The following is a 12,340-nucleotide window of genomic DNA, read 5'->3' on the forward strand; positions in this document are numbered from 1 at the left end:
ATTTTTTTGCAGGAAAAAAAGTAATAAATTCTCCACTTTAATAATTTCATAAGACATGCCATAATTTATTTTTCATAGTACACAATGCAGAGAACGGGACTTTTGTGGGGTTTTATTGAATTGCCTCGCAGTTAACAATTGACTGGAGAATTATGAGAAAAACATCTGAGGTTCGAATTTGAAAAGTTATATTAACAGCCGTGCCCATCTGAGGTGATCGGAGGCAAGTACTGCTCCTTAAAGAAATTTATAAAGTAATTCACTCACGTCATAATCTAAGCCAAAAAAACATCTCAGTCAATAAGTTGCTTAAACTTGAGGCTATTATTCCATCACGAAGGAAGGGCCTACTCAAAGAACAACAGTTCCATCAAACAACAAGGTTAAACGCCGTCGGATTGTAGAACTTTTGCTTTTGTGATTATTAGATTAAAAAAAAATCATAAACTCAACTTCATTTTAAAAGGGAAAGAAAAAAGGGTTCAAGAAACTAGAGTGTCGAACGTGATGTAAAGGAAATCAAATGTGTAGCTATTAAGTGTCTAAAGTTCTAACTCACGGAATCGATCACCGCGGGAGTTTGACCTTTTTTTCAGGAGTATTTTTTTTTCTCTTCTTATTAAAACATTTTGTTGTTGAAATGCCACTGACCAGTGCTCAACTTTGAGGGGGTTTGTTCATGTAAATTTATTTATAATCTGTCAAAACCGGCTATCGGGGCAGATTATACTCACGCGGAAAATTTAAATAGACGTTTTTTTTTAATAATTTTCCTTCTCTTGAGCGGATTGGCATTAATAAACCAAACACGCGCGAAAATGATTATCGGGGTCGTTAAAACATTACCGATGTTATAACGCATGAGGCGTGTGTAGTATATTATTCCGTTACGGGGTTGCTTGACTTCAAATTTGAATTTTTTAACAAACGGCCCCGGGGGTTTGTATCGACTAAATTTCAGAGTGAAAAGGTTGTGTCCCAAATGATATCCACACCGTAGGGTATATTAAAATATAAGTATGAAATATGAATGCTACATAACCGAGAGGGAGTTATTGATTTCAGGAAAAGGGTTCCGTTTATTTTTTTTTTTTTTTTTTTTTTGGGAGGTTGTCAAGCAAGGGCATGAGAGATGTCTTCCTTATTGCTGCAAGCGATCAAAGAACTTCATGAATGTTGTGTGATGAAATTTACAATATTTTGGCTGGGGCAGGCATATTTTTCCTGGAGGTGTGGGGGTTGCAAAGAGGCAAAAATCAATGTGCACAGTAAACTAATAAAATCCCAGGATTGTTGTTTTTAAAAGATGGATTTTGGTGGAAGCCTTGGTTGAAGGATCAAGAAATAAATTCCTGATTTGAATTTTCTTCTAAGCTGAAATGAGCGGGATACCAGTCAAAAATTGTACATGTGATTTATCTACTTGTTGTGCTTAAGCAGGTCAAGTTGGACCCAGAGCCTAAGAAATAACTTCTGTTTTCTTTGTTCTTGTCTTTTTGTTCAGTGCAATGTGACACAACGGCCAGGATCCGGAGGTAGCGCGAGGCAAACCAACGTACTCAAAAAAGGAGATTACTTCGGTGAACTCTCCCTTGACGGGTAAGGTCTCGGAAAGAAAATATTTGAGTTGAATTTTCATGTTTCTTGGTCAACTCGCTTCCCCCCCCCCCCCCCAAAAAAAAAAAAAACTTACTGACAGATTAAGTCCAAACAGAAAACTAGTTGTTTTCTTTTCTTATTAAATAGTTATGACATTTCAGACAGAAATATTACAAGGGATGTTTTCTATTGTCAACACCACTAGACCATGTAAGTTTTATGTAAATAGAGTTTTTTTCTCACAAATTCTGTTATTCTCTTTTGATTACTGGAGTCGTAACTACAATGACGATTGAAGTTTGGTTGATTTTTAATTTGTAGGACGGATGACAGAAGAGATGGAAACGTCATTGCTGCAGAAAAAGATGGAGTGGTATGCCTGGCAATAGACAGAGAGTGAGTAAACTGGGCTGCCATTTAGTATTTTTTTTTTTTCTAATTTAAATTTAATGCAACCGAACTGACGTTTTCAAAATACGTTTTCAAAATACGTTTTCACCGTCAGAGGGATTGCGATGGTTTTGAAGCAAAGACATAAACGAAACTCACCAAAGCTTGCACCGTCGGTATCACCACACCTTCCTTTTTTAGGGGGAGGGGGGCACTTTGCCACCCTTGCCCCGCCCCTTTTTTACTTGCTATACCATTGAGAACACAAGGGTGTGTATATGCAATTCGGATACATTGCATTACTTGTATGTTTATGGCTCGGCGTGTACTATCCATTTTACGCACTACACTCAACAGACACTTAAATTCCTAATCTAACAATCCCTTTACCTGGAAAAAAGGAAGAAAAAATGGTGTTTGTTTTCAAAAGACTCGCGATACATTTGTATTAGACCTTCCATCGTATCCCTGTGTTGTTTTATGAAGTAAATTTTATTTCTGAACATCATCGTAGTGTTATGAGTGGGCCTAAGTCAAACCCTTTTACCGGCGGGTTGTTACTGCATGCATGAAATTTCTCTAGACACGGTCAATCACCCCAAGAGTAATTCAGTTAGAGCAGCTAATCTTCCGCTCTCCATCTTCATTGGTGTGTGTTGATGCATCGTTGCCTTCTGAAAGAAAAAAAGAACTGCCTCTAGCCATCGGGCAATCTCGTTGGTCTAGTTGGTAAAGACACTGCACTAGAATAGCCAAGGTCGTGGGTTCGAATCCCACCTGAGTAATATGCGTGTTATCTTTTACAGAGAGCTCGGTAAAGTACTGAGTATTTTTATACAGTCCTAACATACAACAGTGTTTATGGTAAAACCAAAAAGATATAATTGCACAGTACAGGTTTTATTGGGGTGAGGGTTCCCTGCTCCAAATTGTGAACACTGCCCCCTTTCCCTTCCCTCAGTTTTAATACATTCTGGGAAAAACACAAATTGCTTAGAAAGAGGATATTCTTTAAAGTACAGGCTTGGTTAATTTTTCACCCACCCCAAAACATTTAAATCTGAGAAGAAAAAAATAAAGCATGTGTCGTTTTTGTCAGATGGCTGAGTCCATTGACGAATGTTGTGGCCAGGGAACTTTGACATTATCGGCCTTTTTTAAATGATTTATTAAAAAAGGCAAATGAATAAATGCTTTCTGTTGCGTACATGTGTGAGCTTCATTGCTCAAGTGGTCAGACAAGTCGGTACCCAGCGGTTATCTATGTCAAAACAATTCAGTTACAAGATGGTTAAAGACCCATCTGACAGTGATAAATATTTCAGCAATTGGTCTACTCTTAGCCTCCTTTCTCAAAATGCCCAGACCTCATCATCCACTCAGCTTTGACGTTTTTAAAAAATATTCCCACCAAGACAAGTATAAAATCCTCCGCCCCAATTCCTGACACACGTTTGTTCTTTTTTGTTCTTCCCTCTCAAACCTGCATCGTCAATTATGCAACAGACAGTAAGCTTGCGTCGTGATCCACGCCCCGGGCCGCGTGTGAAACATTAGTGCATGACTCTTTGGTGTTGGTTGAGAGAGGGAACGCGACTGATGTACTCGGTTTTCTAGATGGCTTTAGGGAGGATTTCGCGCAAAGTAATCCATCCACAGAATCCTCCCTTTCCTTTAACTTGTCGTCAAGTAGATGAGCAAAATCTCTCCCGTCATTCACACTGCGTCCCCGCAAAAAAAACAATAATATCTTGATGCAATGGTCTGCTACAAAAATGATCAGAGGCCATTGTGTCGAGGTGACTGCTCGATGCTCAGACAGACAACACAGTTACAATAACCCTTATGATCTTGACACTAAAGGGTTAAAGTTAGGGTTATGGTTAGGGTTGGGGTTAGAGTTATAGTTAGGGTTAGGGTTAGAGTTATGGTTAGGGTTAGGGTTAAAGTAAGGGTTATAGGGTTAGGTTTAGAGTTAGGGTTAGTTATGAAAATACATAAGGGTTGTCGGAACATAAGGGTGTCGGCACAATAGGTGTGTAACTTTTCAGTGCGTAGCGGGAACGAGTCAAATGGACCCAATTTTCAATATGTTTGAAAAACTTGCTGAACAACTTTAAATTTGCGAAGCAAAAGATAAAGCATGTTGTAAGCTGTGACATGTTGGCTTGTAACCTTATTTTCATGCTACAGTGATAAAGTTCAAATTGATTTTAAATTTTACTGACACCACTTCTGTTGATAAAGAATGAATTTCCCACTTTCATTTTATCAAATAATCAGTCCTCCTGGATATATACTTCTACTAGAGCGAAGACTCTTGCACTTTGCTGCCAACAAACTCATCCAAAATGTAACTCTACGCTGCGTTATCGGGCAAAGCGTAGTAAGCAATACCCTTTTCCCGGAATTCCCAAAATGCCAGTCAATTCGATTAATCACAAGCAGTCGCAATCCGAGCATGCACAGAGCAATCAAAACAATTTGTCGAAATTGCGGGATGTCCGGGGCTAACGTTACAAACCAGTTGCTTCGAGCATGTGACTTTAGGGTCACTCGCTCTGTGTGTTGGTTATGAAGCTCGGCTGAGCAGCCAAGGGTGTTTAGGGCTGAATGTTTTATATATTGCTACTTGAGGTTTAAAACCTTGCTGATGGTTTACGATGTCATTGACTTTGAACGATCATTTTTGTTTAGGTAAAGGTAAAGTATTTTTTGAACTGTTTGATTTTTCTAATCCTATATAAATGTAGATAAAGGCCTGTACAATAAAGCTAAAATGTGAAAATGTCATTTCAAAATGTCAGTTTTATTCAGACTGTTGTTCTGCCCCCCCCCCCTCTCATTTTCTAACAGATCTTTCTTACAAGTTTCCGGAGGTCTGGACTCGATTATTTCAAGAAGTACAGAAGAGAGCAAAAACAAGAAGTAAGAAATATTTATCATTCTCTGTTGTTATCTTTTTTGATTTGTTTGGTCTTGTTTGTTCGTTGACATCTTGGTTTTTTTTTATGAACATTATTTTCTTGTTTAAAAGAACGTTGTATTACCTTTTTACTGCTTTAAATATTTTACATTTTATTTTTTTTTTCTCTTGAAGGTTTATGATTTGGTGAAACTGTCATGTTTGTTTTTGTGAAGTTGTCAAAAGTTAACAATGACATTAATAAACCAGAAAATTTATGTATTTTTTACCCCTCTTTAAACCCTCAGGGTGGATTCTGAGTTTGCTGATATCTCATTGCAAGACATATCTGTTCTAGCAACGCTTGGCGTAGGGGGATTTGGTCGTGTTGAATTAGTAAGTAACCCCCCCCCCCCCCCCCCCCAAAAGGAAAAAAAAAAAAAGTGTTTATTAAAGGAACACGTTGCCTTGGATCGGACGAGTTGGTCTATGAAAAGCGTTTGAAACCGTTTGTTATGAAATGCATATGGTTAGAAAGATGTTGTAAAAGTAGAATACAATGATCCACACAAGTAGCACTCAACATTGTACGGTTTTCATTTTACGTCGCGGACTAACACGGTCGGCCATTTATGGGAGTCAAGTTTTTGACCCCCATAAATGGCCGATTGTGTTTGTCGACGAGGTAACACGAAAACCACGCAATTTCGAGGCATATTTGTGTAGGTCATTGTATTCTACTTTTACAACATCTTTCTAACCATACCGATTTTATAACAAACGGTTATAGAACGCTTTTCAAAGACCAACTCGACCGATCCAAGGCAACGTGTTCCTTTAAGCTTTCTTGTTTTTCCTTCACCAAGAAAACACTTGTTGTTTAGACAACATTTTTTGGGGGAGGCTTAGGTTATTGAAGTGGGGGAAAAAAAGATAATGTTTCTACACATGATTTGAGATAAAGTAAAGATTTATTGTTATCAAAAGAATTTTTGATTGGTTCCGACCTGAAAGCTCACAAATTATACAATTCATACCATACCTGAAACACTGTCAAAGTCGTGGAAATAGCTCCTTTCTACTTCTTCCTACTCCTTTCAAAAAAAATAATAAATGAAAATTACGTTCTGTTCCTTTAATTGAATGACTTGTTAAGCTCTCTAACATTTCCAGTTTGTGGCATGTACGAGTTTGGGCATAATAAAGTAAGAAAGCGCACAGTTTTTTTGACTGAGAGAAAATTCTGCAAATTTGTGTGAGATTTATCAACGCAGAATCTGGCATGCATAATGCATGAGTCTTGCGTCAAACAGACATGAAACAGATTGTGTGGTTTTCGCTCTGCTTGAATGAATGTGCTTTTAGGGGGAAGAGGGGGGAAAACTATGTGTTTGAGGAAATGATGTTGTATAAACACTGTTTGAGCAAGTCGTGAGTGGCTATGAAAATACTAACTCGGAGGAGGAAGAGCATCTGGGAGTGAAAGGGGTTCGCGTGGGTCCGTTCGGTCTGGGAGATGTCTCCCAGAAGCCCCAAAGGGTTTCAATTGAATTTGGATTGAAACGAACATTCTGTCGACCGAAACGAAAATAGAACGTCAGATTTATTGGATCTGAGTTGGTAAATATTACATTCAAAGCCGATCGTAGCTCTTCACAACTTATTCATTTTATTTCTTCAAGAGTTAGTTGACTTATTGTTAAAAGGTATGGTCATAATTTAGATTTTTCTGCTGTTGGTAAAGGAACTGCGCTGGTTGGGTATAGACCGCCGAATCTCAGTAAAACATTAATCAATCATGTTAACAGATGTTCTGATAAATTTCAATATTTTTGTGCAGTATTTCCGTTATATAAAATCTCCCATGATTGGAATTGCTTTGTTTTCGTTCCATAGTTTTCCAACCTCGGTTGGTAAAAACGCGGGATGTAAAGTTATGATAGAAAGGTCTAAAAGCAAAATTATAAAGAAAAACGCAATGAAGGTTTGTATTTTATTTAGTTTTTGTTTTTGAGGAGGACCTTTTTGGAATGCTTTATCCTCCACCGTGGACCTTCCGGGGTTGTTTTCTTTTGTTTTCTTGTCCTTTCTCAGGTAAGAGTTGATGGCCGAAATCAGACATACGCCCTCAAGCAGCTGAAGAAGAAACACATTGTCGAGACGAGACAGCAAGAACACATCATGTCAGAGAAGAAAATCATGTTGGAATCACGCTGTATGTTCATTGTCAGGTGAGATCGTCTTCACCATTCTACTCTCATTTAAAGGCAGTGGTAATATGTTGTATTTATTAAAGGCAGTGGACACTGTTGGTAATTACTCAAAGTAATTGTTAGCATAAAACCTTACTTAGTAACGAGTAATGGGGAGAGGTTGATAGTTTAGTATAAAATATTGTGAGAAGCGACTCCCTCTGAAGAAACGTAGTTTTCGAGAAGGAAATATTTTTCCACAAAAGATACCTCGTGAATTAGATTTTTAGGTCTCGAAATTAAGCATCTGAAAGCACACAACTTCGTATGACAAGGTTGTTTTTCTTTCATTATTATCTCGCAACTTCGACGACCAATTGAGCTCAAATTTGCACAGGTTTGTTATTTAATGCATATGTTGAGACACACCAAGTGAGAAAACTGGTCTTTGACAATTACCAATAGTATCCAGTGTCTTTAAAAATGTATATTAGCATAAAAGCTTTCTTGGTCATGAGCAATGGAGAACTGTTATGTTGATAGTATAAAACATTGTGCAAAAGAGCTCCCTCGGAAGTAATGTAGTTTTTTAGGTAACTTCTCACTCCAAATATGCCGAACATAAAAGACTCTTCTTTCATTGTTTATTCTCTTGCAATTTTGATGACCAATTGAGTCCAAATTTTCACAGATTTGTTACAACGCACTCCACAAATTGTCTTCCTAATTGTTTTGTCTTCTTTGCATTTCTAGATTATATCGCACATTTAGTGATACCAAGTATCTATATATGCTGCTGGAGGCATGTCTAGGTGGGGAACTGTGGACCATACTCAGGGACAAGTAAGTTCTGCATTTAAGCATTCTCATGAAGACAAGCAGAGTATACTGTTAGAAACGTCAAGACCAAACCGGCTCTTTTCAGAGCCAACACTCCCTCAAAAGAGATTTATAAAATGGTTTTACCCACAAATTTACCATTGTTTATAGTTCATTCTTATTATTCGCACCATCCACAGCTTGAAACATCACTGAGAAATGAGTTCATAGGCGTATCCTGCCAAGCGAAGGCTTGCTTTGTAAATGACAAATCAATCTTTGTATCAACAATGAAAGAGAGAGATCATTTAATAAAGTGTTTGCGCTTTGCTGTAGAGTCTTTTTGAGATCTTCTTTAAGATGAGGACAAATATTTTGGGGTTGACAATTTTAGTGTGGATGGAATTTTGAGAGCCAAACGACGGTGTCACATGCAATTATGTCCTCTATAATGCAATACGACATTATTGCATATGCAATAATGTCTGCCGGACGGTTTTGCATGTGCAATCGTGTCCGCCCGGACGCTGCTGCATAATGCAATTGTGTCCGCCCGGACACATTTGCATAATTATGCAGTTGTGTCCGCCCCCGTGCAAAAACCGTCCTTGCAGTAAATTAAACGCCCTTGGTCGACAGAACACGTTCGCCATTATTGTACATGCTAAGTGCATGTCATAGCCACGGACACGATTGCATATGCAAAAGTGTCCGGAGCGGACAGTATTGGCGGACACAATTGCATCTGACAACGGCACTACATAAGTCCTCCCATGAGGGTTCATTAAAGGTTATTCAGTGCCGATGGTCAACATATTTACTCTCTTGATTTGTTCCCTTCCGAATGTTAGACATTTGCCAAACAGAGGAAAGTGTGCTGAGTGCTTAAAGCAAAAGTACTTGAACTTTGATTTTTAACTCTTTCAATGCCTACCTTTTTTTTTGCATTTTGAAACTAAAAGGCCCCGCTTTTTTAGGTTTTTTTCTTCTTCAGAGTTCTTTACAAACAAAAAATATAGGAAAAAAAGTTTTTCTCACCAAACAAAATGTATCCTGCTGATAAATTTGTACATTAAACCTCATTACTTGGAAGTGAGATGTATCCCAAACTGCTTTATACTATCGAAAGCTGCGGTCGGCCTCAAACCAAAAGTTTGTGTTGTCAACAATTTAAGAGTTATTTCTGAAAGTATACCATCCCTTTAAGACAGTCTGCGTGAAGAGACAACAAAAAGCACATCCAGTCTTTTCTATTGGACTGGAAACCTAAGAGTGCCTGTTAAATAGTGCAGATGGCTTTTGTTTCTCAACTACTTGCATAAAGACTGGCTGGCTGGAGTGCTCAAATAACGGCGAGCATTGCTGTAAGGGGAAAGGGAGCTTCCTATTTTTTCCCCAGCTCTGCCATCCTGTATTGATGTATGTGAGGGCCCAATTTCACAATGCTTATCACAGAAGAATGTTCCGCATTTTAATTATGTGACTTTTGCTCAAAATACTCTTTGCAGAAACTAAAATAATCTCTAGATTTGAGTACAAGTTCTCCATATCGGTTTTGCTGTCATGGTTATCCATGTCTGAGTTTCTGTCATTGTTGTCCATGTTTGAGTTACTGTCCTTTTTGCCCATATCTTTGTTGCCGCATATGTTGTCCAAATGTTGTGATATCCATGTATTTTGGAACTCAATTCAGATGCCCTAAAGCTGTGAAGCTTTTATTTCTAAAATAAACCAATCCGTACAAAAAAATTAAAAAAATTATGGGTACTACTATTGTTATTGTTGTTATTGTTTTGCAGGGGTTCTTTTGATGATGGTACCACAAGATTCTACACAGCTTGTGTGATAGAAGCATTATCCTACCTACATACCAAAGGCATCGTGTACAGAGATCTGAAGCCGGAGAATATTCTTCTCGACGGCCAAGGATATGGAAAACTGGTCAGTCTAAATCCCTTTTAAGTCCCAATGGTAACTTAAGTCAGTTGTAGATACCATGTGCTTGAGCCTGGCCCCGATAGTGACTTTTTAGTCTACCAAAATAATACACAACAAACAAAACACCAGCCTGAGCGCAAAGGCTATTTCTTTAGAAACTGTAGTTTTTTTCATGTTCACCCTCCATACACAAGCTTATTATTATTGGAAAAATAAAAATTGGACCTTTCTTATGATGGTGAATAGAAATCAGGTTGATATACTGCAATCTCCTCAAATTTGAGTGGAATGATCTGAAATCAAACACCAACAGAATGGTGATTTTCGAACGGCTGTGTACAAACGAAGTGTTTGGGCTTACAGAACACACTGGAGAAACAAAAATCAAGAACTTAAACATTCATGATTTGTTTACTGTATGAAAGGAAATTTAATAAGTAATACATTTGTTTATACTCATGATGCTCCAAAATGCAATCTTCATGGTAATAATAAGGTTGACCTTTGAATGAGCTACTTTGGGCACCGGTGGTTGTTCATGTCAAAAGAATTCAGCAACTTGTAAAACTTGAATCCTTAAATTTTCTTTGGAAACAAAGTTGTCAATCTACGGCTAAAAAGCTTAGATAACTTATGCAAATCCTAAACACTGGCTGTTTTTCTCCTGCAGGTTGATTTTGGTTTTGCAAAGAAGATCAACCACGGCCGCAAGACGTGGACGTTTTGCGGCACACCGGAGTATGTAGCACCTGAAATCATTCTAAACAAAGGTCACGACTTCTCAGCGGACTACTGGTCGCTAGGAATTCTGATGTTTGAACTCTTAACAGGAAGGTAATAATTGATCAATGGGAGACTTTGGAACACTAGGTGGCAGCAGACTTATCGGGTAAATTACCATTGTTTACGTAGTTCTGAGTATGCGCACTTTACTGAGAACGATGGCTTTTACCTGGTAAGTCTGCTGCCACCAAGCGTCCCAAAAGTCTCCTATTGGTTTTAATCTTACACCTATTTGTGTTTGCACAAAAAGGTGTAAGATTAAAACAAGCCAGAGTATGTAGCACTTGAAATCATTCTAAACAACGGTCACGACTTCTCAGCGGACCAACGAAAACCTTCAAATTTAATCATACCAAAATATTTTGTTCTTAGTCCTCCATTCACAGGTTCGGATCCCATGAAGACCTACAATATCATCCTGAAGGGCATGGACATGATCGAGTTCCCGAGGAAGATCACCCGCAACGCGGCGAACATGATCAAGAAACTCTGCAAGGACAACCCCACGGAGAGACTCGGCTACCAAAAGAATGGCCTGAAGGACATCCAGAAACACAAATGGTTTGACGGCTTCAACTGGGAGGGGCTTAAGAAGAGGACACTAACTCCACCAATCATACCCCATGTAAGTTATATTGGTCGCTATGGTTACCCCAATCAAATCCCTTGTTTAGAAGAGGATCTTACTCCTCCAATCATAGCCCATGTAAGTTATATTGGTCGCTATGGTTACACCAATCAAATCCCTTGTTTAGAAGAGGATCTTACTCCTACAATCATACCCCATGTAAGTTATATCGGTCGCTATGGTTACACCAATCAAATCCCTTGGCTTACAAAGAGGAATCTTACTCCTCCAATAATACCCCATGTAAGTTAATCAGTCGCGGTGGTTACTCCAATTACATCCCTTGTAAGGGCTTGCTCTATAATCGTATACTCCGTGAAATTGAGTAGTTGCTATAGATACTACTTAACAGTAATACTACTCAAAGAATTGAGCTCTATTTTTGTTTGGTTTCTATTCTTCTTGTTTTCACTTTTCTTTTCTTTTACAAAACATTTGAACATTCGGTAAACTTCTCCTATAATTAATTGTTTTTTCAATACAAACGGAGCCCTTGAAGTGTAGAGATACATATATCAAGACCTCATCAGGGCTTCTAACCGTTGCAAAACTTGAAGAAGGTTCAATTTCTGAGGGCATTTTTGTGAGGGCATTTTTGTGAGGGCATTTTCGTGAGGGCATTTTCATGTCTTAAATAGTTGTTAATTTGCATCAGGGATGAAGAATGTTAATTTTGGTTTTACCCTTACACCAATGTGTGTTAGCACTGTGTACTCGACACTTTCCCGAGTCCTGTGAATACAAACTACAGGTATATATCTCAGGTGGGATTCGAACCCACAACCTTTGCAACATTTTTTTTGCTTTTTGATCTTTTACACTGAAGGTTTGGTCACTAGCTCAGTATCGTAGACAGGTCAGCCGATTTCATTCCGACCCTGCGAGTGTGCGACACCCACACCAAATTTTCCCTCGCAAATTAATTACCCCCGAAATTCCAGAGTATTTCGTGCCCCAGTGCAAGATAAGTCCCACCCCCACCCCTAGATCAAAGTTAAAACAATTCCACATGTCTGTGTACTCTTGGTTTGTAAGTTTAAATATCGATTGCTAAACTGTTTTCCAAGAGTCTCCAGAACAAAGTTT

General features: G+C 38.4%; 1 protein-coding gene across 2 annotated transcripts in view; it reads left to right on the forward strand.

Annotated features, from left to right (window-relative positions):
- Positions 1-12,340, forward strand: part of LOC139952839 (cGMP-dependent protein kinase 1-like) — a 149,799-nt gene that overhangs the window by 129,618 nt on the left and 7,841 nt on the right. For both annotated transcript variants that reach the window (XM_071952094.1, XM_071952095.1), the window contains 9 exons: positions 1,505-1,599; positions 1,921-1,995; positions 4,846-4,917; positions 5,203-5,290; positions 6,989-7,125; positions 7,840-7,929; positions 9,705-9,846; positions 10,514-10,677; positions 10,999-11,251. In XM_071952094.1, the coding sequence (XP_071808195.1) occupies positions 1,505-1,599; positions 1,921-1,995; positions 4,846-4,917; positions 5,203-5,290; positions 6,989-7,125; positions 7,840-7,929; positions 9,705-9,846; positions 10,514-10,677; positions 10,999-11,251 (1,116 nt within the window). The remainder of the gene's footprint in view (positions 1-1,504; positions 1,600-1,920; positions 1,996-4,845; positions 4,918-5,202; positions 5,291-6,988; positions 7,126-7,839; positions 7,930-9,704; positions 9,847-10,513; positions 10,678-10,998; positions 11,252-12,340) is intronic.

This window comes from Asterias amurensis, chromosome 21 (assembly GCF_032118995.1).
Source record: "Asterias amurensis chromosome 21, ASM3211899v1".
Taxonomy (NCBI): Eukaryota; Metazoa; Echinodermata; class Asteroidea; order Forcipulatida; family Asteriidae; genus Asterias; species Asterias amurensis.